Here is a 27,759-nt window from a genome sequence, read left to right as displayed (position 1 = left end):
AAATTTATAAAAAGCAAAGCCATAGAAATGTATAACATTATAAAGATAGCTGGATTAGTAAGATCAATCTTAGAATGTATTTCCTTTCAGGAAAAATACACTGTAGAAATCTAAAGGAGATTTATATCAATGATTAATCTATATCTGTTTTTCTTGTATATCTGTTTCAACATTTTTTATATAATCTGTGTCTATGCCCTATTATGCCCTATTAAACAGAAGCATATCTGTTTCAACATATCTTTGTATAATCTGTGTCTATGCCCTGTTATTACTTTACATGTGTAATCTATCCTGGGTCTGTGTATCATTCCATGGATAATAATAGCTACTATTAAATGTTTCCATAAGCTACCAAAAAGGTACCTTCCATGAATTATCAAATTAATATTAATTATTATTAATATTATAATTAGTCATTCAAGACTTCTTAAATTAGGTACTAGGACATAGAAGGGGTTATTTAATACAAGAGATATCAACTAATTTGCTCAAGTTGATGCAGCTAGTAAGTAATGAAGACCAACTTGCAACTGATTTTTTGGTCACTAAGCTCTGTGTTCTTACACAAGTGTGGTATTTTGCAAACTTGAAGTAGAATTGTAGGGCACTTACGGGGCCCTGTGGGACACTAATTTCAGCTGTACTACTAAAAATATCTTTACATTAGTTTTACTGTCCAGAAGTCCAATTTTTTTTTCAGTAAGATCAAAGATAATCATTTTCTTATTGATTCACACTAACCAAACCAACATACAACCAGAAAGCAAGCCTGTTAACATGGGATAATGCACAATTCAACAATCTTCCCAAGAACTGATGTCAGACAATTAGCTCATCCTTCCCTTTCAGGAGAAGCTCTTTGAAGGGTACATTGAACATAAATTTATCAAATTCCTTTAACATTTATTCATTGTATTTTTGACAATTGCTTAGTGTACAAGTGCAGCACAGTGCAGAGGTGATCTAGAACTCAAATGAATGGCAAAGTCAGATGAATAAAATGACAATAATAAAATGATGTATTCATAAGTATGATATGGCTAAGTGAAAGGTGCTATGGAAGCTTCAGTAGGACCACTTTCTTTACCTGAGGGACTCAAACCCCTGAGAGGAGGTGATGTCTGGGCTGGGTCTCTAAGGATGAATGACATTTACTCAGAGGGCAGGAATGTATTCTAGAGGGAAGAATCTGAGGAGCAGAACCATGGAAGCAAGAGATCACTTTACAAGGAAGTGCAAGCTTTGTTGCGATAAGAGTGCAGGTTTCTTCCTGGAAAGTGGTGAAAAGTGAAGTGAGAAAAGTAGCCCAGGACAGTATTATGAAGAGTCCCATGTGCGAAGATATTTAATGGCTTTTCTTCCTAAGAATGGCAAGGTTACTTAAGAGTTTTGACCACAGGAGTAACCTGACTATATTTGAATTTAAGACACTTTGCTCTGGAGCAGTGGTTCTCAAACCTTAGTTTGAACTCTTGAAGGGCTTGTTAAACACAGTTTCTGATTCAGCAGGCCTGGACCAGGCCCAGAGAAATCGCATTTGTGGAAAGTTTTCAGGTGATGCAGGTGTTAAGGTCCCCAGGCCACCCTTTAGAAATGACTGCTCTGGAGATGAGATTATATAACAATGAGAAAAACAAAAGAAATTCAATAAAGGCATTGTTTTATAGAAAGCCAGGGCTGAGGGAAAAATGAAATGAGGCTTTGAACTTTTTAAAAAATTTGTTCTAATTAGTTATACATAACAGTAGAATTCCTTTTGATACACTATACACAAACGGAACACAACTTCTCTTTCCTCTGGCTGAACATGGTGCAAACTCACATCCATAGTGTGATCATATATATACTGAGGAAGTGAAAGTGTGGAGAGGATGAATTAGATTGAGCTTGAGCAGATATTGAGAAGGAACAACCAACTAGATTGGTATATATGGATATATGGTGAGGGGAGACTATCGATCTCCAGAAACCAAACTGGATAACTAGTTATTGGAAATATCCACTGAGATAAGAAATTGAATAGGAGAATTTTGCATAGAAATGTCAGAAGAGAGACAATGTGTTATCCGGACATGCTAAGTTTGAGATAAGAAGAATTCATCCATCTGTAAAAATTGGGAAAGGAGCTCATTGAGACCAAGTGAAGAGTTCATAAAAGATTCTCTTCATCAACCTATGGAAAGGAATAAATAAGAAGTTACACCAAAAACATCTCAGAAAGGAAAGTGCTTCAGAGAAGGCACTCCTTGGAAAAGGTAGAACCGAAATCTCTGGTACTTTTTTTTCTTTGGGGAAAACCCTATTCTATGCACTGCTGACACAATTGTGTCTTTGATACATATATTTCCTACTTAGATTGGAATTTGTAGAAAATACTTTAAAATTAGAAATATAGAGCCAACATATTTGGAATTTCACTTTTTTTTTTTGCTAAATGATGTGATTAACCCATATCCAGAGAATATGATATCCAATCAAGCATATACTTTTTCCATCAGAGACTGTCAATCTTTTTTTTTTATCTTTTTTTTATATGGATGTTCACAACATTACAAAGCTCTTGACAAATCATATTTCATACATTAGAATCAAGTGGGTTATGAACTCCCATTTTTACCCCAAATACAGATTGCAGAATCACATCGGTTACACATCACATTTTTACATACTGCCATATTAGTGACTGTTGTATTCTGCTACCTTTCCTATCCTCTACTATCCCCCTCCCCTCCCCTCCCATCTTCTCTCTCTACCCCATCTACTGTAATTCATTTCCCTCCATGTTTGTTATCCCATTACCCTCATAACCTCTTATATGTAATTTTGTATAACAATGAGGGTCTCCCTCCATTTCCATGTGATTTCCCTTTTTTTCTCCCTTTCCCTCCCGCCTCATGTCTCTGTTTAATGTTAATCTTTTCTTCCTGCTCTTCCTCCATGTTCTGTTCTTAGTTGCTCTCATTATATCAAAGAAGACATTTGGTATTTGTTTTTTAGGGATTGGCTAGCTTCACTAAGCATAATCTGCTCTAGTGCCATCCATTTCCCTGCAAATTCCGTGATTTTGTCATTTTTTAGTGCTGCATAATACTCCATGGTGTATAAATGCCACATTTTTTTTTATCCATTCATCTATTGAAGGGCATCTGGGTTGATTCAGGGCTCCCAGGAGCAGAAGAGACTGTCAATCTTTCCATAGCAATGTTCTGCTTTCAATTTGATTCATTCTTCAAACACTGAGCAAGTATGTTCATTTTCTCCCAAGTCCATGACATGGCAAGAAGTTTTCCCCCTTATTTTTCTTCAACCTTCAAATATTTAAAGTGAGCATAGTTATTCTAAATCCCTGAGATGTCAGTTATGGATTGAACATTGTGTGACTTTTGTCAAGTCATTAAAACCTGCAAAGTTTCACCACCTTCAAAAAGGTAGTAATACTAACAGTTAAGGGAGCTCAGACACTATTTAATAGAGTTTTTAACATGGGATTTGTTAGAGTAAATGCTCAATAAAGACTAATTTTTATGTTACCCAACCAAGTGCCTAGGCAAACATGCCCTATATGCATTCAAAAATAAAATTAAATCTTGGGAGTGTCAAATTCTCAAACTTACTTTCATTCTATAAAATTTACTTCTATAATTCCTCTCTATTATCATTTAAACACTTTATTTCTCAGAATCTTTTCACAGTGTTCCCATATTGTTCTGCCAATTGACAAACTCTTAGACTGAAAAACTCTTGAAGTCAGTCATAATCTTTGGATTCTACATAGCAGATTCAGTGGATGCCTCATGCTTATTATACAATATATTGACGAAATTGTCTGTAATTCTGATTCCAGAATTGACTCTGAACACTATGGAAGTTTTTGGCCTTGATTTATTTATCATGGTAGCTTCTCATGAACATAATAGTGCCTCCTTCACAATATGTGCTCACCCTTTGTTGAAAGGAATTAATTGTATGGGCAAAAGGAAAATTCAGAAAATTAATATTTTCAAAGTAAAGGAAAAATGGAATTTCCTTTTTTTAATTTTTAAAGATGATTAATTTGAGTTCCTTTTGGCTTCTATAGGAAAGATTTATAAAATTGGTGTGTGTGTGTTTTTCTTCTCTGCCTCCCAGGAAATTTACCCTGTAAAGTTGCCAAGGAAACACTAACAGCTTCAGCATGGTAGAGGAGGAAGATGCCTCATTAACAAACCCAGCTTTATTATTTGGATGCTTGCCTTGAGGAGCTGATGTTCTGTAGAAAGATTGTTTCCATTAAGCACTATGTAACAAATTGAATGATTTTTTTTAAAAGAAATTTTGTCTTCTGTTACTCATTCCCCATGCTGTGAATCTACATACTATGAGATGTTTCTTAAAAATGAATATTACTGATTTTTAATTTAATATATTTGAACCACTTAATTATACTAGAATACACATTAGGGACATTTTTAAAGCATTGATTTATTCATTGTATGGTAATTAGAGAATCAGGACTTTAATCTGAGGTATTGAATATATTTCATCAGAAGATACATTTAATGTATTGTGTATTAAGTCACTCTATATTTTTTCCCTTCCTATGAGCTAGAAACGCTGGGATATATAAAAATGTATTGCTTCAAGATGAGATTGTACTGAGTTTAGAACTTTTTCCTTTAGAAAGTTGTCTCATTAGTGGATGCAAGATGGAATGGAAAGGCTGAGGGTTATGAGGCTTGGGGCTTCAAAGTTCCTTTCAGTGTTCACCAGATATATGATCTCAAGCAAGTAATTCATTATTATGTTCGTTTAGGCATTTTATAAAAATTTGTTCTACAAACACTAATCCCTTTAGCTATGCTTTCAAAGTGATGCATTTATATAAAAATAAGAAATACCCTTAGCCTCAGCATTTTTATGTACTAAATGGGAATTACATGCTTTCATTCTTTTATTCACTCATTCAACAGGTCTTTATTGAACCTATTGTGTGGCAATCTTTTGCTAGAGGCAGAGGACTCTTGCTGGCCCTTAGCAACATTGTTCTTGTACCTTACAGTGTTAGGTGAAGGGATGGTTACCTTTTTGCCAAGCCCTGTGCTTCACCATTCCAATATAGCCATTAAATTATTCATGCCTCTATAAATTATCCCTTTATTAAACACACTTCTATGAAGTCTTTGAGTTTGCAAATTTTCCAGGTGAAAACTTTGCTGATTTAGACAGTTAAAGAAGCTTGTGGTCATGTTTTGATATTTAAACTGTGATCCAAATAAATTTGAGTGAGCTTACAAACCAGAAAGATGTCTAGGGAATGTGTGCCATAAGCAGTATTCAAAAGCATATGCAAAGGCTCTGAGATAGGAGACATATTTACATTGATTTTTGAGTAATAATGATGACTGGAAAGGCACAAGAGAAGGAGAATTGTAAAAGGTTGGATCAGAGAAATGGCTGAAAGTAAGATCATACAGGCTATGTCAGGACAAAGTAAGAGGTCTGAGTTGCATTTTTTAAGATTGATGGAAAGCCATTCAACAGTTTTGGACAAGAGAGTAAACAGATATAATTTACATTTTAGTAGACCTGACTGCTATTGTGGAGACTATATGATGGAGGAGGAGAAAAGAATAGATTCATAAACAACCAGGAGTAATTTTTTTAGTTTAAGGGAAAGATCTTGTTGACATAGACTAAGGGACTAGGATAGTAAGAGTGGACATAGAGTCATATTGAAGCTATATCTTTAAAAGAGTCATAGTGGTATAAGCTGAAAAATTTGGACCTAAACAATTGAGTGACAGATAATGCCATTTAATAAGATGGAGATCACTGGGATGGAAACTAGTTTGGAGAAGATAAGGTCAAAAAAAGGTTTAACTTCACATTAACTTAATGAAGTTTTAGATGACTAAAATGTATCCAAGTGGAGATTGGGGTAAGCAGTATGGATTTCAGAGGGTAAGTTGAAGTTGAAGATAGAAACTCAGAATTCATCAGCATATGTAGTATGTAGAACCATGGTACAAAATGAAAACTTATACAGGAATAAAGTAAATAGAAACCAAGGGAAAAAGAGTATTTCAAGAAGATTATAGAGGTCAAACCTGTCAAGCATACCTTAATAGGAAGATGAAAAACACCAGTGAATATGTTTAAACAATAAGATGAATCATGATAATGCATTGGCAATAACAGGTACACTAAAAAATAGTAGATGAGGGAAATTTTGAAGAATTTTCCAATACAGGGGATAAAATAAATGCTTAATTTTGATATTGTGAATAAGACAAATTTTATAAACTCTACAAATATAAAGTACTTCATGAATTTTTTTTAGAGAGAGAGAGAGAGATAATTTTTTAATATTTATTTTTTAGTTTTTGGTGGACTCAACATCTTTATTTATTTTTTTTTAATGTGGTGCTGGGGATCGAACCCAGTGCCCGGTGCATGCCAGGTGAGCACTCTACCATTTGAGCCACATCCCCAGCCCTTTATTGAATATTTTAAAGACTGAATCAAATTCTCAATATAACAATTCAATAAAAAATGGTTATTTTACTACTTTATATCAATTCCACTGACATTAATGTAGTTTTGGATAGATTACTTGATTAACTCTAATATATTTTTTATTAAAATATGATAACTTTCCCCAAAGAATCCCTAAATTATCTCCAAATTGCAAATATGCACATATTAGTTTACTACAGATGCAATAACAAAATAATACAGACTGGGTGGCTTAATAAACAGAGATGTATTTTCTAACAGTTATAGAAACTAGAATTCCAAGATCAAGATTTTGGCAAATTTGTTTCTTCTGAGATCTCTTTCCTTTGCTGTGTGCCCACATTGCTGGTGTCTCCTCTTCTTATAAGGAAATCAATCATACTGAATTAGTCAGTTTAATTACCTCATTAAAAGGCCTTGTCTCCAAAGATTATGTACAGAGGTACTGGGGGTTGGAACTTAAACATGAATTTTGGGGAAACAATCTAGCCTATTATAATGTATAAATAAGTAGTTTAAATTACTTACAATTGTCACCAATTATTGCAATGTTTTAGATATTTTCATGTTATATAAAGTGATTTTTTAATAACTTAGCTATTAACCTTAAATTTCACTATCAGATAAGCAGGGTCTTGAGGCATAGGTGATGTAAATTCAATTGACTATGATTCATTTTCTTCATTTTTATTGTATTTGATACCTAAACAATTTTTATCATCTTTTCCTTTACCATTAATAGTTGATTGTAGTCTTTAGGGATTAAAAGTAATATCCCTGAGAAAGACTTCAAATTCTAATATTCTGATTTTCCCCACCTCTACATAGAGGAAGAAGGATTTACAATATTTGAACCAAATGACTGACTTACACTAAAAAAAAAATCTCAAGATTGATTCCTATAGCTTCATCATTAGAACTATATGTCAAATAAAAATATGTTAATTCTTAGAGCAGGGAACCATGAGGAGGAGTGCATAGGTTAAGATTAAACTCCAAATATGGAGTTAAACTCCATATTTGGAGTTTAATCTTAACCTGTGTGGAGATGATACCATGCTTCAGGCTGCTCTCCAATCCCATTCTACTTAGAGCTCTGATGCTGATTGTCCCACTTTTGCAATTCAGCCTTCCTAAGCCCTATGCTTCTGATTCATGGGCCAGAATTCCATCCCAGAAAAGAGATTTCCAGTTAAAGAAACCAACTTTACAACTGTGTCAAGGAGACTTCCTAATAGCTTCACTTAGGTATTTCATAACTTGGGAAGGGAAATGGAAGTTTCATTAATAAATTTTTATCGAAATAAAGTTGATTGTATAATTAACAGATCCTGTTTTGTTTTGTTCGTGTGTGTAGAAGTTAGTAACCCCTTTCAGGGAGAATATGCATTACTGCCATAGAGCCCTGAGCAATGACATGATGTAGTTACTAGGTTAGCTTGCCACCCTTCTGTAGATCCAAGTGGTAAGGAGACAATGAATCCAAATGGCAAAAGGAAGTCCACCATGGTTTCAGCTCCCATGACCCTAGAAGGGTACAGACTAGGAAGAGACAAATGTGGTGTTTAGGGAAGTAAATTTAAGGAGGCTCTCACTCTTATGATCATGCAGAATAACTCAGGATGTATGCCTCCTTAAATTTTGCACCATAAGCACCTACCTATCTTACTCAAATTCTGGCCTTGGATTCCAAACCCACAGGACAACAATAAACTGGATGAACCAGATAACAGGAAAAAAGAGAGGTAGGCTTCTCTGTTAAGGGGTAGCCAATTCCATACTGCATCTGAGTAGGCTTATTTACTGTAGATGGAACTGGTATGGGAAGGTGTGAAGTGGGCAGCCCCAGGCCTCTTTAGTGCCCAGGAGGCTGAGGAAAAACACCTATTTAGAAGCTCCCCCTAAGAATAACCTCCCTTGCAATGTACAGGGCGGCCCTCAGGACACTGAATCCAGATATGGGTCAGCTCATGGTTTAATCTTGCTTACAAAGCCAATGTGGACATATCAAAAGCCACCAGGTATAAGGTGAAGCTGCTCCTCTAGTACCGATATTGAAAAGCATGGTGTCTTATGGGTATGGTGTCTTATAAACATGTTTTGTAATCCAACTTCTTAAAAGTGACATGCCATGCTATTGGGTATATTATCTATCTTCCTAAGTAGAAAAGAAGTAACTTGCTTATCAAGAAGTTATCATTAATGAGTACAAAGCATTTACAACTGGCACATAATAAATATTCAGTAAGTAGTAGTTATTTTATTAGCTGTTAGATGCAAATGATGAACTATACACAGTATACCATATAAATAAAAGTTTGTTTTTGCTTTAATCAAATAACACTACAATAGTAATTTTTAAAACTTTCTAGAAAGCCAATGCTTTTACTATTTGACATCCTATCTGTTGTTGGGCATAGAAAAATACATTTAAGTAACACTGTGGCATTGTCAAAGATTTTACTTTTACAGATAAACTATTCCATAACATTCAAAAAGATTGACTTATTTTTAGTTATCATTTAAGGGTTATAGCAATGTATAGTTTCATAGTTCCTCAAAAGATTTGTTTATTTTACCCATTATCTTGTTATGCATTCATGCACATTTGTTCATTATTCACACCTGAACAAAATTCTTTTTGCATCAAATGATAAGCCATGTCTGACTTGGGCTTCTTTCCAAGTAGGACACTCTTACTTGCTTTACAAAAATAGAACATAAGCTCAAAAATTGTTTTATAATTGAATGAGTTAAGGGGATAAAAATGCACATTTATGGACTCTTTAGAATCATAAAGTCATGGTTTATGTTAAATTCAACACTTTTAAAAACAACACATATCAATACCTTTTTTCACTCATTGAAATTCTTTTTTTCAAGATCATGATTAACATGAAAAGTTTAAAATTCTTAAAAATCGGAAAATGGGCACACTTATCTATTATAACAAGGACTGTTCACGATTTTTGTAAAAAATAATTACAAATTTTATGAACTAAATTCTTAAAAATGTTTGTTACCTGAATTGATTTCTACATTTTCTCATAGTTGCATTAGAATTCCAATTGCTAATATAATATATATGCCTTCCTATGCCTGTGAAGACAGACATATATTATCTCAAAATGTATTTAACATCATTTCACTTCATTTTAAATATGGTTGGTAATAATTTTTCCTATGAATAGATTTTTGATTTTGTCATTGTCACAACAGGAATATTTATCAAGTATGATAAGCTGGGTATTCTAATTTGTATTAATCTTACCTTTTAGCCATTTGATACCTAATGTCAAACCGCATCATGGAATTCTAAAACAAATTTGAAGTTACATTTTGTCTTTGAATTCAATTAGGTTATTCATTTTATTTGCTAATTTATAAATATATCTCATTCTTTTATTACATAGGTCATACATTACTTAATAAGAACATTAAGATAAATAAATAACATTTAAGATCAGATAATTTAAGTGATTTGATTCCTTTGGTGTGTGTAACACCACGGGAATAAGTAATTTCAAAGGAAGTTGAGGAAAGGTCCTTTACAAATTGACCTAACAATAGAGAGATATTAATGGGGGACATTTTGGCTTTTGAGAGCCAGAAAGCTGTCTTAAACTGAGTTAAAGGCAAAGAGAACATCTAGTTTCAAACATTCCTCAAATAAAATACTCTAGGACAGACTACCAGATTCTATATCATCTTTATTTTATGGCAGACTCCTTTAACAGTTGAATAGTTGAAGTCATTTTTACAACTCTTTTTGTTGTTGTTTTGATATCAGGAATTGAACCCTAGTGCACGTAATCACTGAGCCACATCTTCAGCCCTTTTTTGTATTTTATTTAAAGACAGGGTCTTGTTAAGGTGTGTAGGACCTCCCTGAGTTGCAGAGGCTGGCTTTGTACTCCTGATCCTCCTGCCTCAGCCTCCTGAGCCACTGGGATTATAGGCATGCACCACCCCACCCAGCTACAAGCCTCTTTTAAAGCTAGGATGGGGGAGGAAAAGGGGTAGTTCCTCAAAAGCTTTCTGGATAAGTGGGAAGTGTATCTATGTCTGTATACTATACACACTATATGTGAGTGTGTGGGTGTGGTGTCTGTTATTAAAAAGACAACTTAATAATTATCTTGGTGATTCGTCCTTGTGGTTGCTTTATCATTTGTGACACTCAATATAATATGCACAAAGAAATTTATCATCTATTGAGTTCCTCTCAAAGTCAGCATCTTCACATGGAAACATACACCACACTTCCTCCTCTCCTGCCTTTAGTGTTTCAGTAACATCCTATCTCAGCCCCTTATATATTGTAAAGATTTCCCATTCTACATCTGGGGATGTAACTCAGTGGTAGAGCACTTGCCTAGCTCAGTCCCAGTGTTCAGTCCCCAAAACCACAAATAAAGATTTCCCATTCCTTGTATGCCAGGAGAAAATGATATGGTGAAGTTCTGAGTGAAGAGTAACATAGGAGAGAATCCCAAGACAGAGCAGTCTTCTTTTCTTACTTGGTCAAACTTTATTGACTCCTAATGGCAGGGGCACATGTTCATAATACCAGCTCCTTCTCCTCTTGCCAAAGGAAATAGAATATCACCTTTCCAAGATCCTGGAGAAGCAATAGCAGCAGCCCGGATCTATACATGCCACCCTGAAGATTGGCCTCTAACCTCCTCTCTTAGAAGACCAGCTGAGCACAGTCATGACTCCTCTTAGGACTAGCAAGCCAAGCTTCTGCCAGTAGCCTAATTATATTGAGGGTGAAGAGGTGTTTAGCTGTTAGGATCACTGTCACAAGGAGGGTGTCTGGGACTCCCTCAGAAAAGCCCCCATAAGTAATTTCAAGAAAGATACATATGTTATTAATTCACTTAAACGATTTCAAAGTATTGGTTGTTTCTCTAATCATAGACATCTAATTTTCTTTTATTTCAATCTTGATTCATTTATCTTTCTCTTTTACTTTCTTACTGAAATGTTATTTACCTGGGTTACTTGTCCCTCCTATTTAAACCATATGCAAACAGGTAAGAAATGATCAGGGTCACAAGAAAGAGCTTTTTTAGTAAAAAGTGTAATTCTCCAGTGTAGTTCTAAACTCCTATCCAGCAGCCTTTGGACACACAAGGGTGGATTTGTTTTGTTTTGTTTTTTATATGTGTATGATGTGCTAATTTTTTCATTGTGATTGATGAGAGGTCTAAATCAATTACAAACACTAAAAATGTGGGAGATAGGTGGTACTGTGGACTGTAATGGATCAAATTATAGTCCATACTTGAATGATTATGTGAAAATGAACCCTAATTTTATGTGTAACTGTAATCCACCATGGAAACATTTTTAAAAACTAGCGAGATTTTATTTTAAAACATCAAATTCTAGTTTCTTCTGAAAAATCTAATTATTGGCATGCCTAACACCAAAGCCATATAACTGATAAGATTTAGTTGTGGTTGTCCCTATAAACAGGGCACAGCCTCCACAGCTTATCACAATATTACCTATTTCCCTACTTATGATCACCTTGACAACTGTACTCATTACTCAGGCATGACCTTCTGTGGTTACTGATTCGAGATTAGAAATTGATCTTTATAACAGAACAGCTAATCTTTATCTCCTTGTATCCTCTCTCTATATAGTAATAGAGTAGATCATAGATAATTTAAAAATTTTGTAGGTTAGGCATTTTCCATAATATTTATGTTATGATAATTCAAGGTAATTTTTTTCCTATTCTGCTCTCACTTGGATTTTTAAAGATGTAACATCTATTTTCCTGTCTTGTCCCATTTTATTTGCATATTTCCAGAATAATTAACATATATATATAATATATATATATATGTATATTATATATATATATTTGTGTGTATATATTCACTAATAACCTCTGTATGTATATGCATATATATATACACACACACAAACACAAGTATATATGTATATACTACAGACTCTACAGAGATGAAAAAATTTATATATATCTTTAGATACAACCTATTTGTGTAGTACTAATTGTATGTCAGATTGTAAAAAGAAGAAGAGTCACTGAACTGCCCTAACATTACAATTGAAGATAGTATTATGCTGTGGGACTGGGGAATGCTCCATGCTATTGAGTAGCCATTTTACAATCACACCTCTCCCCTTTTCAGGATATCGAATCCCTAACAGGAGGGCTGACTGGTTCTAAGGGGGCTGATCCACCGGTAAGTTAGATTCTTCATTAAATTTAAGTGTTGACAAATTGAATTGTGTATATGCCAGATCATCAGATGACTGTTTATCATATGCCATATATGAGTACTTTTTGAAATATAGCTATTATAGTAATTAACTCAAAAACCTGAATTTGTTTTGAAGTGTGGTCTGGTGTTTTAAAATGTTGCAATTACTCATGAAATCCATCTCCATTTATTCATTTATAGGCATTGAAATATGAACAAAAACTTCATTAGAATATAATAATAATTTATGTTCTGCTAATGGATTACTCTAACTAGAAAGTTTACCATTCCAAATATGAGGGTAGAATTTTGTTACACTATATTTTCTATTTACTGATAAAAATTATGTTTATGCTATAAATACCATTGATTCTTGATATTATTGTTTCTTTCCTATTTAACCTAGAAATCTTTTTTAAAAAATTAGAGATAGTGTTTTCTAATTTTTAAACATTACTTTTAAGCAATAAGAGGAGCTTGATGTCCTAGTATTAGAACATCTTGGTCCTTACTGTGATTTCTTATTTGAGAAAACATTGATCAAAATGACATTCCCATAATATCAGGAGAGATACAAATATGAATTCAAAGTGTATAAAGTTACAAGACAGATTTGATTTATTTTAACAAATAGTCAGTGCACAAATTCTTATCACTGTTTGCCTTTCACTTACCATGGAGAAATTTAATGAGGGACACATAAAACTCAATGTTGCCAGCTTTTAGGTATGCTTCACCTAGGGATGTCAGTAAAGTACATAATTTCATTAAAACACCAGTGAAATATAGAAAAGATAACATTTAATTGAAATTCTTTCCTCTTCTGTTTCACTCTCCTGTTGTTTTAATTAGTTTTTCATAGCTGTGACCAAAAAATATAAGAATAACAATTTAGAGGAAGAAAAGATTATTTTGGCTTATGTATTCAGAGGTTCAGTACATGGTTGGCCAACTCCATAGCTCTGGACCCAACGTGAAGCAGAACACATGGCAGAGGGCCTGACAGAGGAAAACAGCTCAGAATATGGCAACCAGGAAGCAGAGAGCAAGCTCTACTCACTAAGAAAAATATATAAACCCCAATGTCATGCCCTCAGTGACCTACTTATTCCAGTATATTCCCTATATACACACAGTTACTGTCCAATCAATCCCCAACAGTGACCAGGTTATAACTCTCATAATCCAATCATTTCACCTCTGAATACTCTCATATTACCTCACACGTGAACTTTTAGCCGACACCTCATATCTAAACCACAACACATGTAATGGAGTTACTTAATCTTAATCAAGTTGCTCCTAAGAAAGAGCTAAATAACAAATTGTAATTCTTTCCTTTGTTTTGATTTTCTTCATCTTAACTTATGTAGGAAAAATGTATTGGCTGCAGACAACTACTTATATTACCTTGCAGCATAAATAAAGATGACATATAAGTCAACCCAGAATATATATTGATAGGACCAGCTTGTATTTTAGTATTGTAGGTACTGCTGATGTGATGTAATTTCAACCTGCTGCCTTGCTCTGGGCCTGTATGCACCATTCTCTTTTTATATGAAGATTAAATCCATCCTATGAAATACTTCCCTCATCTGTTCACTGATTCCTTAAAGAATTCTACATTAGAGATAAGTTTGAGAAGGACTTGTTCTGGAACAAAGTTAAACTAAACCCATCTCTTCTACAAGTAGTGAAAAAATATTATTCATTATTTGCATGCTAGATTAGTTTATCATATCCTTTAAGAGAGCATATTTGCAATCATGGAAAATTGAGTGGGCCTGGGGTCTGGCTGTTGAAAGAAACCCTTTGTGTTTTAATCAGCTTTTTCAGTGCTGTGACTAAAGGATCTGACCAGAACAACTATAAGGAGGAAAAGTTTATGTGAGAGCTCACAGTTTCAGAGGTCTTAGTCCATGGAAGGGTGGCTCCATTCCTCAGGGCTTGAGGTGAGGCAGAACATCATGGCAGAAGAGGGTGGTGGAGGGCAACAGCTCACATTGTGGTGATCAGGAAACACAGAGAGACTCTACTCTTCAGATACAAAATGTATATATCCCAAAGCCATGCACTCAGTTCTCACATCCAGCCAAACCCTACCACTTCAGTTACCACCCAGTTAATCCCATCAGAGATTAATTCATTGATTGGGTTGAGATTCTCACACCCCAGATTTTAATAAAGTAATAAGGTCAATGTAATAAAGTCATTTTCTTTAGCCCTCTTTAAAGTTTTTATAAAATTCTTTAAGTATGAAGGTGAAATGATCAAATTTGCCAGGATTATTTAAGTAATATAAGAATGAGTTTTAGATGGGTTCAGTGGCACACACCTGTAATCCTAGCTGCTCAAGTGGCTGAGGCAGGAAGATTAGGAGTTTAGAGCCAGTCTCAGCAAAAGTTAGGTAATAAGCAACTCAGTGAGACCCAGTCTCTAAATAAAATACGGAATGTGGCTGGTGGTCAAGTGCCCCTGAGTTCAATCCCCAGTACAAATAAATAAATACATAGAATGATTTTTAAATAAAGCTTTTAAATTTAATTACAAGTCAGAAAACTGAAAGCCAATTAAATTAAACATAATCTAAATTCATTTCAAATTTTATATTTTTCTCTTTTAAATGTCATTAATAGATCAAATACTATTGTCTATTTCTAAAGTTATGTATTTTGTATAACTTCAATGCATAACTAAAAGCATTCTATAATAAAAGTTGCATTGGTAAGAAATTTAAGGTTCTTTTATTTTTTTATTCGTTTAACAGAATATATAAAATGCTAATGAATGTTCTCTCTCAAGAATGCATAGCTATATAATAATTTTTTACCAGAATAATAGAAAACTCAGAAAGATCTTGAAATAAAATGGCATGTTTTAAGAACTGAAAATTTTGATCTGGGTACACATAAGTATTTATTATTTCAAATTGTAAGGCATGTATAAAATGTTGTGTCATATTCGCAAGTGTTATGGAAAATTTGCATATTTAATAAGGATAAATTTGAGGAACTCCAGGCATATTTTGTATTAATATTTTGACAATAAATGTTAAGTAAATTTTCCAAAAATTCAAGAAATCTCAGTTTCAATGCTAATAATGAAAGACAGAACTGCTCATTAATGATTTCTAGGGGCAATTCAAAAAGTGTAAAAACAATGGCTTTCTATGAACAAGATTTGAAGAGACTTGTTTTTTAAATTTAGTAACTGGAAATTAAGTGCTGCAACAAATAGAACTTGCAGATTATTCCTTTTTAATTTTTACTTATTTATTTAATTTTGGTACCAGAGGCTTTACCACTGACTCACATCCACAGCACATTTTTTATATTTTGTTTAGAGACAGAGTCTTGTTGAGTTTCTTGGGGCCTTGACAAATTGCTGAGACTGACTTTGAACTTGTGATCCTCCTGCATTAGCCTATTGAGCCACTGGGATTACAGGTGTGTGCCATCACGCCCAACAAAATTGTTTTTCATCACATAAAATAAACTCTTTCATCACCAAAAATCCTTTATTCTGGTAAAGAAATTACTATATAGCTATGCATTCATGAGAGAGAACATTCATTCAGCATTTTATCTGTTAAATATTAACTTAAATCTATCTTTGAAAATTATATAAAATATTCTGCATCTTCATAGATTTCCTATTAATAAAAAAAATTGACACAGATTAACCTACAGTATAAAAACATAGCATAGCATCTATATAGGAATATAAAGTAAATAAACTAAATAATTAAAATCTAAGGGTAAAATATAATAATTAAGTTAAATACTATTTTTCAAATATAGTTGACTCTTCCTATCCCAGATTCTGTATTTGTGGATTCAACCCAATGCAAATTAAAATATTTGAAAAAGGAATTCTATTTGTACCTAAAATGTACAGACTTGTTCTGCGTAGTTATTTTCTAAACAATACAGTGTAAAAGTATGAGAACTTGTGTGTAGGTTTTATGCAGATAGTATGCTATTTTATGTAAGGAACTTGAGCATGCACAGATTTGGGTATCCATGAGAGAACCAATCTCTGATGGATACTGAGAAATGATTGTTGACTACTTTGTCACATTTTAAAGTTGTTTTTTTTAAAATATTAACAGTATTAATATGTGAAAAACTTGGGAAGTGTTAGGAATCAGCATGTCCCAGGTAAGCCAATTGTTGGCCAACACTAGGCAATCCAGGATAAGATGTAAGCATCTCAGCTTCTGATGGCCAGGAGAATTTTGGAAATTCAAGAACTAGGGTACAATCCATGAATCCTATTGTACATCTGCAGTGCAGGAACCAGGTGTGCAGTTCAGTGTGGAACCAGAGTGTGAGATGTTAATAATCCCTGTTGAGCCCATGAGCTGGTGGTTTAGAGGTGTTGGCCAGACATGGCCTGGTACCCAAATTCCTCCTAGACTGTAAGCTATGAGATCTAAAAATTGAAGATCAGATTGGCCAAAAAAAGATAAGTCTGGTGATGCATATTTCAGCAGACTAACATACATGATGAAGGGTATTTCATTTTGAGATTTGGGTTAAAAAATATTCTCATCATTAATGTGCTATTTACTGTATTATCCTTTCTGATATCTTTTAGAGGTCAATGTGGACAAAATCTAATCAAGAGTGATATGGGTGAAACTTCAGAATACATGAAATACATTACAAAAAATAGTACATACCAAAATTGGTCAAATGTGGAAACGTTTCATTCTTTCACAAGATGATATTGAGGTTTTTAGGCTGAGTTTATCTTATGGCCCCACCTAGAAATTAACAGAAAGAATGCTATTGAGATTATTCAATCCCCCCTTTTTAATTTTTTTTGCTTGTTTCCAATTTTTGTGACCTTAGAAAAAAAATCTATAAATTCGATGCCTACAGAACTTAGTTTTCTAAATTTCTCTATTTCTTTTTCCAAATGTTGAAGATTCTTTTTTATTTCTAGAGTGGGATTATAAGTGAATTGCCATCTGATTCATTCTTAGGCTTGATATGCACACTGTCCTGAACATTCTTTAGCTCTATTAATTTTTCCCCCACTGAGGAGGAAGAATTGCACATTCTGTATTTTTGTACTTTCTGTTCTCATTTTATAGCTTCTTGATGGTTCTTGGCAATTCAGGTAAACACATTATAAATTTTTTGAAAAAATAAATTTAGCTTTCTGAGGATGCTATTTAGACCAAGTTTAAATGGGATTAAAACTTAAAAAATCTCTCAAACTGATTTTGATTAGTCAAAAACCACTAATGTTCTACTGAATTCAAAAGATAGATAAAATGATAGGAATCTGAACTGTGATATAATTCAAGTTAATTAATTTAACTTGAATCTTATTTTTCTTATTATTTCCTTTTGTCCTTTGATTTGTTTATTACAAATTTAGTGTATAACTGAGTAGACATTATATGCTAGACATTTGATTTAGAGATGCATAGTTATTCTCTTCAAAAATCTTACAATATAATTGGACAGACAGTTTGGTAAAAAAAAATAATAATTATAGAGTCATATAGGAACCAGGTAAAATGAAAGTGAGTAGGAAGATCATATAATCCAATTGATGAAAAAAAAACCACAAAGGAGCTGGAGAATTCAGGAAAGCCAACAGAATGAAATGTTTATCTTGAAAATTTGCAGATGAGTGGAATTTTGCCTAATGAAGGGGCAGAACATGGTAGTTTATGCAAAGGAAACTGCATCTGCATAGCATAGGTAAAAAATAAAAATATAATGTGAGTGGGGAATGGGAGACAGTGGTGAGATAAAGGTTAGAAAGTTAATTAGAGGCAAGAATATGAGCAAATTCATGGAAGGAATTTGTACTCTATACTAAGGACTGTGAGGAACCATTAAATATTTAAATAGGAACATCACTTAGTCAGGTATTTCCTTTAGAAATATTTTCTTTTCCCTAGTTCAGGAGTGGATTATAGAAAAATCTAAAGCACAGAGATAAATGAAAAAGTTTTTTCAGTCCCCAGAAGGATAATGACAAAAATTATAATGTTGATATTTTTGTTTGTTAAGTCAGATTCTAAAATAAAAATTTCTTATTTTCTCTCTCATATGTGTTTTAAAAAGTTGATCAAAATTCATAATATTTTTAAGTATGGCTTTATGCCTGTTCTTTCATGAATTCTTTTTTAAATAAATCTATTTTACTTATTTATTTTTTGTGTGGTGCTGAGGCTCAAATAGAGTGCCTCACACCTGATAGGCAAGCACTCCACCACTGAGCCATAACACCATCCCCAGAATTTATAGTATTGACTATTAGAGGTTGGAAAGGGTTGGCAGAGGGGATCTAGTGAGAGGTTGGATAATATGTACCAAAACAGTTATATAGAAGTAATAAGTTCTAATACTCTGTAGCACATGATACGATAGTTCATTATAACTTGTTTTAACTTTTATAACTATTTAGAAGATAAGAGCTTGAAGACTGCAAACACAAAAGGATGGTAAAGTAGAAACTTCCTTGATTTAATTGGTATAGATTATATGCAGGTGTTGAAATAGCACACTGTACAATTATTATGTGTTAATAAAATTTTGAGAACAGTTGAAGAAACAAAACTAGTCAAGAGCAATATTTCAGGAGAAACTTCAGTTAAAAAAATAAAACAAAAATGGTTCATATGAGCCAATATAGTGACAATGAGACTGGGGAGGGGAGCTGATTGATGAGACCATGAGGATAGAGTAAACACATGAGAATAATGGTCATCTGGAGGGAGGAAAATGAGACCTATGGGGAACTCAATTCTAAGATTTGAAATTTCTGCTCTGGCAACTGAATGAATGAAAGGACCATTCATAGTGTCAAGAAACTCATGACTTGGAGGATTTTTGAAGGGGAAATGAAATCCTTTATAGATACATTAAATTGAGATGATCAAGTTGGGAATAAATGAATGATTTTGAAATTTAAAGGTGAGATTAAATTTTAAACCAATGATTTGGACATGTAGAAAAACTTACTGAAGCTACTGGAGTATGTGAAATCATCCCCCACAAAAAAAATGTAATCAGAAATAGAAGAGTTCAGAATAAAGCTCTGAGGAAGAAAAACAATTGAGATAAGGAAAAGAGAAATGTCAGGGAAAAAATATACCCAGAAAGGGACTAAATACAGTTGATACATGGAAATAATACCAGAAAGGTAAAGAATCATAAATGCAAGGTTAAGAGAGGATTAAAAGACCTACAAGCAGTTTTGTGATGTCATGAATTTAAGAAAAAAATAGAGTGTCCAGGATATATAGTAAGACGTTAAGTGGTGATCAAGGTTAAAACAATTTTAGTGGCATAATTAGGGTGAAATCAAGTTTCCAGTGGCCTGGAAATTTAAATGTAAGACAAAGAACTTAATTCAGTGGCTACAGACAAGTATTTCAAAGAGCTTAGTTATGACAGAAGTGAGAAGACACAAGAGCCAATATAGGATATGAAGTGGAGAGATGATTAAGGAGCAAAAATTATAAAGTGTTGTGTCATCACATAGCTACTTGATTTAAGCACTTCAGAACCTGAATATTCCTAGTTGTTAATAAGATCCGGGGTGTGGTCGTTGATGTGGTGATGAAACACTGTAGGAAAAAAGCTTGTGGGAACTGATGACAGCAAGGAATTGAGAGGTTAGCATGTTGGATGGGTCATTTATGTGGGCCATTGAATTCTTTTCTACCTGTATTCCCTCTCTTAATGATCCTAACTTATTTAAAAACTTAAGTACCACTTAGAGAATAGTAACTGAAAAAAAAATGTATACCTCTAGACTAGATCACACACTTGGATTGATCTAGACTACAATTTAGACTTGTGTATCTAATTAATATTTGACATATCCACCAGAGGGAAGCTTCTGGCAAAAAAAGGAAGCAGTTCCAAGAGAAGAGAGGGTTGGGGAAGAAGTCACAGGGAAGATGCGCCCTTCCAGGGCTGGTCCCCAGAGACCTACCCTCTCTAGCCATGCTCTACCTGCCTATAGTTCCTATGATTCAGTCTCTTCAAACTGGGGTGGACTTATTAGGTTACAGCTCTCATAATCTAATGATTTCACCTCTGAATATTCCTGAAAGAGCTTTTAGGGGACATTTCATTTCCAAACCATAACATGGACATGTATGACTACTGAACCACAGCTGTTAATTTGGAAGATGGATGCCTGGTTGGAGCTATCCTAAGGCAGGCCAATGAAGAATGGTAATAGTAAAGGTTATCTTTACCCCTAGAATGTGGTATGTCAAAGTCACAAGAGTTTTACATGGATCATACTGATGAAATAAAAAGATAATAAAACCATTTCCAAGATGACTACCTGATAAGGTAATGAGAACCAAGATGTGAGATGTGAGACTGTAAAGGGCAGAAACTGTGATACGAGTCAGATGGGAGGAAGGAAGCAAATGGTAAGCCAGAGAGAAGATAGCAAATTGCCTATATCAATAAACTGTGTTTAGGATAACTGCTGAAAATGGGAAGCATTTTTGAGATCTCTTAGCATGTTCTATAACTGATGGTTAATGTAAAAGGAAACATTTGAGAAATGATTTCTTCTGTATCCTCAATTATTTGAAAAATTTCAATGTAATGAGACAATTATTTGTTAGACATAAGCTTTTTTGTTGTTTTTTTACTTAATGGTTAATTTCTAATTAATTTATTGAAAATATATTTAAAGAAAAAAAATTTAAGGAAAACCAATATATGAATTAAATACAATAGGACAAGCAAAATATATTTGAAAACCTGTATTTTTAGAAAAATACTCAATTTTTGTTAATAAAATGTTTAAAAATATATATAATATATATTTTAGTCTATTGTTTGTCTAATTTAAAATCCAATATGAATTATTTTAATTCAACTATCTTTTCCCTCAAAATAGTTATCAGAGTTTTCAATTCAACAACAGAAATTCTAAACATTTATGTTTTGTTGTTTCTCCCTTGTTTTCTTTTTGATTCCTCTCTTCCTTTCTTTTTTATTTATACTGATTTTTACTATATACTGATTTTATATATGCTTATATATATTCATTTTCAACACATAAAACAATTTATAAACATCTATAAATATATATGTGCATATATTTATATGTTTCTATAAATATATATGTATTTATATTTATATATGTCTTTCTACAGAAAATAGAACAGATTTTTTAGTTTTTTGAGTACTTGACTCAACAGAGACTGATGTCTAATTAGACCATTCTTATCTATCACAATAAAGTGGAGCTATTTTTATTTTTTATCAAAGATGCTTATAATTTGAGATGTTTATCTGAAATAAAAAGAGATGTATGAATTAAGCTTTACACATTTAATTACTTCTTAAAAATGTGAAAAATATAAAGTAAGGATAAGTTTATTGAGAAAACATTTTTGTAATGCCCTCTGTGTACTTTCTACTAATCTAGGAACTTGTAGAAAAAAGTAACATATCATTGCAGTGCTATAGACCTTGAAAACTCCATTTTGCTAGCAATTATTTCTTTTAAAAATATAAGTATAAAAGGTGTTATATAAGCGACTGATTAGTTTTGTGTACCAGGGAAATAATGATCATATTGGGGGAGGATTATTTATTCAAAGACTTTTCTTCAGGGGTAAACACCAAACCAGGTCTTTCAGAGAAATTTACACTACTCTTTCTTCTGGATGGAAGTAAATCAAGGGCTTAACTTCTTTGGAAGTATATCAATTCTATAGAGTTTATCAACTAACAAAGCTTGCTGCTACAACTTGCTTACAGTACATCAGTTTAAATTTAGTTGCTAAAGTTATTAAGAATATAAAATTAAAACTGGTTTCTAAGTATCTTTCTTGAAATTATTTATGGGTGGCTTTTCTGAGATAGTCCCAGACACCCTCTTTGTGACAGTCATCCTAACAGCTAAACACCTCTTCACCCTCAAAATAATTAGGCAACTGGCAGATGCTTGGCTTGCTAGTCCTAAATGGAGTCATAACTGTGGTCAGAGGGTCTTCTAAGAAAGAAGGTTAGAGGCCAGTCTTCAGGATGGCATGTACATATCTGGGCTGCTGCTGTTGCTTCTCCAGGATCTTGGTAAGATGCTATTCTATTTCCTTTTGCAAGAGGAGAAAGGAGCTAGTATTATGAAAATGTGCCCCTGCCATTAGGAATCAATAAAGTTTGACCAAGTAAGAAAAGAAGACTGGTGTGTCTTGGGATTCTCTCCTTTTCAGTCCCTAGGTTACTAGGGGCTGGTAGACACCATTAGCCCTATCTTGGAAACCTTGGTCTTTGTGTTAAGGATACTTATATGGAAAGGAAAAGAGCCTGTTCTAGTTACTCTTCTATAAGGAGATAATCTTTTTCACATGCCTACAGTCAAATAACATGCATTAGCAAAATGTAAATGCTTGAAATTGCATGCATATTCTTTTATAAAATAAACTTAACATTAATCATAGCCACTACAGGCACTTTAAAAAGAAATCTGATTGTATCCTCATAATAAATTGAAATTGAGATTCTGCAGAATTCTTACTTAAAATATACATTGACTGAAATATACCACATAAGAGGAATATTCATAAAAATTTTATGATAAGCTATTAAATCATTTTTCAAAGTGATATTTTAGACATTTGAAGTGCATTTAGAAAATCTGAAGTGTTATAGGAAGAGTAGAAGATTTGATTTAAAATCAACATTTTACTTACAGAGTTCACCAGGGTCCTCTGAAAGTTATTAAATCTTGTACATAAATTATCAAAATTTTCTTATATTTTACTTACAGGGAATTTTACACTTTAACTAGAGCATGAAGAGAAGTTTTGTGTAAATTTGTATTTACTCTATTTTACCTTCTTTTCATCCCATATTATAATGGATAATTCACATCCATTAATATTTTCTTCTATTAACAACTTTTTAATTTTTTTTTTAAAAATCATCTTGATATGTCTATCCAGAAATACTAGGTTTATTTCACTAGATCAGAATTATACAAAAGGCCATTAATTTAAATAAAAGTTGATATTTCAATCAACGTCATTTTCCTAACTTTTCAACACATGCATGTAAGTAATTACATTAAATACAAGTAGCAAAATGGACAATCCAAGATGAATCTGTGAGAATAATTTCTTGAAAAGAAAGTATATTTTCACAAAAGATATAAAATATGAGAATAAAGATTGAAATTACATGATAGAAAAGATGTATCATGATATATCAACAAAAAGTCTGTGTAATATGTCAATATCAGTAGTCACAGACTTTAAGAAAAGATTATGAAATATAATGTTTTGTTCCCCTTTTTCTCTGCTGTGACTAAAGGACCTGACCAGCACAGTTATAGAGGGGGAAGAGTCCATTTGAGGGCTCATGGTTCCAGAGGTCTTAATTCATAGAAGGCTGGCTCCATTCCTCAGGGCTGAAGGTGAGGCCGACGTCATGGTGGGAGAGTGTGACTGAGGGAAGCAGTTCACATGTGGTGACCAGAAAGCAGAGAGACTCTACTCTCCAGATACAATTATATACCCAAAGCCAAGCCCCAATCCCCACCTTCTCCAGCCACACCCTACCACTTCAGTTAATCCCACTAGGGATTAACTCACTTGATGAGGCTAAGGTTTTAACCCAATCATTTCTCAACCAAACCTTCTTGCATTGTCTCATGTGAGCTTTGGGGGAACACCTCACATCCAAACCATAACATATAAGAAGAGAGATATTGCATTATAAAAATTTGTATACTAGAAATACAAATTGCATCTGACAGTAATCATTTAAGTATAAAAAAAATTAACAAAAATACAACAAAGAAAAACCTCAGCCATGGTGGAACATTTTAATATATTCTTCTCAGTTACCCAATTGAACAATATGATGAAATCTGTAAAGATAATGATAACTTGAGCAATACGATAAGTAATATATCAGTCATATATCTGTGTGGACATCTGTGCTTATTTCCAAAAAATGACCAAATGTGAACCATATAAGAAGGCTTAATTTATTTTAAAGGATTGAAATAATGCAGACAATATTTTCTTTCAATAGTGGAGCTTAGCAAATTTAGTACTAAAAGACAAAACTATTTTAACTTATAACTAAAAAGCACTAAAATTTTTAGAAATAACACAGATACTTATAATTAACTCATTTGTAAGAGCATGATTCAAAATGATATAAATAAAACCTTTGTGAATTCAGTGATATTAAAATATTTCATTTTGACATATAGAAGGTAATTAAACCCCATTTAGAAATTTATAGCATTAAAATCTAATCACTAGAAAAAAATAAATAATAAAAATCACTGTTGTAAGTATTCATCTGAAGAACTTAGGGGAAGAAAAGAGCAAATAAAACTTAAAGTATATATGAATAGGAAAACAATGAGATTAGTGGCAAAAATTACTATAAATGTTCCATACAGAGTATAAATAAAGCCACAAGTTAATCTTTTGAAAAATTAGTGACATTGCCAACTCTCTGGTTATTCATTAAATAAACCAGTGTGACAGTGAAAATAAACATAAGCAGGGAGAGAAGTTGGAATATAGACTCAGTGCAAGGACTTAGGTTAGATCCTCAGCATGGAGGTGGGGTGCCATGATAACAGAATTGAACAGTGTACATCCTACAGACAATGAAAGATATTTTGAATACAATTTATGATGAATTTTAAATTATAGATTATAAATTAAATGGACAATTTCCTAGAAAAACAGCTTTGACTGAGTTAACATCAGGAAATAAAGAAATATGCAAATAGTAGTTTACATAAATAGATTTTTAAAACCTACAAATGAATAAAGAATAACATAAATAATACTTTACATCAAAGAAATAGAATCTTCAATTAAAAACCTTTTCAAAGAAAACTCCTGGGCCAGATGGTTTCTTCAGTGAATTCTACAATTTGTTAAGGAAGGAATTATACCAACAATTAAAAGCTCTAAAAGACAATTAAAATAGGCACTTCCAGGTTGTTTCATGAGATGCATTAGTTTTCTATTGCTGCTTAACAAATTACTACTACCTTAAGCCTTAAAGCAACACAGTTATTTCAGTTTCTATGGGTCAGGAGTCCAAGGCTAGCTTAGCTACACCTTTGCAGAGTGTTTAACTGCAATCAAGGTATGCACAGGCTTGGTGCTTTTTTATCTACAGGTTGGAATTCTTTCCTGAGCTCACATGGTTGTTATTACATATTTCTTTCTACCTATCTCTTTCCGTGTGTGTACATATCTTCCCAAGTTACCTCCCACTAACTTTGCCACATTTTATTTAGGTAGAAGCAAGACACAGGTCTTGCTCCCAGTCAAAAGCAGGTGATTATAGGCAGAATGAAAGTGTTCCTCACCCTAAATGTCTGTATAGCACATAAAGCCATATTTGAAACAAAGGCTGATAAGACAATTGCTAAGGAAAATAAAAGTTAATTTCCCATGGATGTGATTATAAAAGTCCTAAATAAAATTTTAGTAAATTTAATGAAGCAATAAATAGGGATGTGCCATGAGGACCTAGTTGAGTTTGCTCCAGAAATGCAAGGCCTATATACTAATTAACAGAAAGACTCACTAGGATGATGATTTAAACAATAATTCTGTATTCTTTTTGTTTTGCCACTCTGAGAAGCTTCAGTTCTATAGACAAATAGAATGATTACATCACTAACGATAGTTGCTTTGGGTATTCTATTAGTGTGCTTTTAAAAATTGATGTGTCTTCAACTTGTTACTTGTAATGATGTTTTATTTCACGTTTGTTAATACTGTGCTTAATATTTCTTACCCTAAAAATAGTTTACAGTATAAAAAGGCTTTACTCAGTATTGTTTTTAGAGGAAGTGGCTAGTATGGAACTAAAAGTACAGCTGATGTCTTGGGTCACAGGGAAATATTCTCTTCCTCCTTCCCTCCATCCATTCCTTCCTTTAAACCATTTTAAATGTTTTCTATTATGAAATCATTTGTTTGGAGGCACTAATCTACTTTTCTGGTTGAATTATATGGTAGTCTTCAATTGCTTATCTAAACCAAATATTGCTGGATGCCATAAGGAACATATGAAGATTTCTATGTTCTAGTACTTGGTAAATTTAATTCTAAAATATTCAAGGTATTAACTCAAGCCCACATATTTTATTGCTCTTAAAATAATATTAAATATTTACTTGAAGGTGAAGGAATTCCATTTTCAAGATATTATAGTAAGAAAAATAGCTGTAGATACTTGAAAGGAAATTTCACCTGTATTAATGTTGGAGATGTGCCAAGAATTCAAGTGTATTTTAAAATATGAGCATAAAATGCAAGTTTTCCTAAAGTGTATGAAGATATTATTCACATATCAATCTAAATCCCATCAGTCAAATATTCATAGATCCATATCTAACTTTCTTATCTCTTATCAAGGTTGAATTTTACAGGAAGAGATCAGAAAGATGATTTCCTTCATTTTCCTTTTTTTATGATGCTATTGCCTTTGGCAATCACATTTTTTTTTTTTTTTTTTTTTTGCAGGCGAGGGGAAGCCCTAAAAGGTACTCCTGTTTTGTTGATTCTCTCAGAGTACTCTATAATCCTTACACTAATATTTATAGACTGAAAGAGTTTGTATCTTATTTTTTTAGAGAATAAGTGATTTTTTTTCCTGCATCTCATAATTCACAAGTGTTCCCATTGTGTATCTTTCCTTTATCTTCTTATATCTTGTAATTGATGCTGTTTTAGATTTACAGATGATTCTCTCCATCTTATTTTCTTCCTCTTTAGTGCTCATCACTTTTCAGGAGATTCTGATATTCTCCAATTATTCCTTATTAGTTTCCTTTGAGTGTTTGCCAGCACAAAGTTATGTTAAGAAATGTTCTAATGTCCTTAACTGAAGACAAGGAGTACATGCAAATGCACTTATACCTACAGTTAAGCACATGCACACACATGCATGTTTCAATACTTACATGTTTACCCTTACACTTATATTTAGTATGTAGTTTATGGATAGATAGATAG

The 27,759-nt window shown here is 33.0% G+C and overlaps 1 protein-coding gene across 1 annotated transcript in view; it reads left to right on the top strand.

Moving 5' to 3' along the window:
* Positions 1-27,759, top strand: part of PPFIA2 (PTPRF interacting protein alpha 2) — a gene marked incomplete at both ends in the record, with an annotated part of 453,530 nt that overhangs the window by 76,211 nt on the left and 349,560 nt on the right. Inside the window, one exon of the mRNA XM_081311622.1 lies at positions 12,672-12,725. Coding sequence (XP_081167748.1) covers positions 12,672-12,725 — 54 coding nt within the window. The remainder of the gene's footprint in view (positions 1-12,671; positions 12,726-27,759) is intronic.

This window comes from Spermophilus citellus (assembly GCF_964194105.1).
Source record: "Spermophilus citellus genome assembly, chromosome: 10".
Taxonomy (NCBI): domain Eukaryota; kingdom Metazoa; phylum Chordata; class Mammalia; order Rodentia; family Sciuridae; genus Spermophilus; species Spermophilus citellus.
Note: the sequence above shows the minus strand (reverse complement) of the source record. Positions and strands in the feature narration are given on the sequence as shown.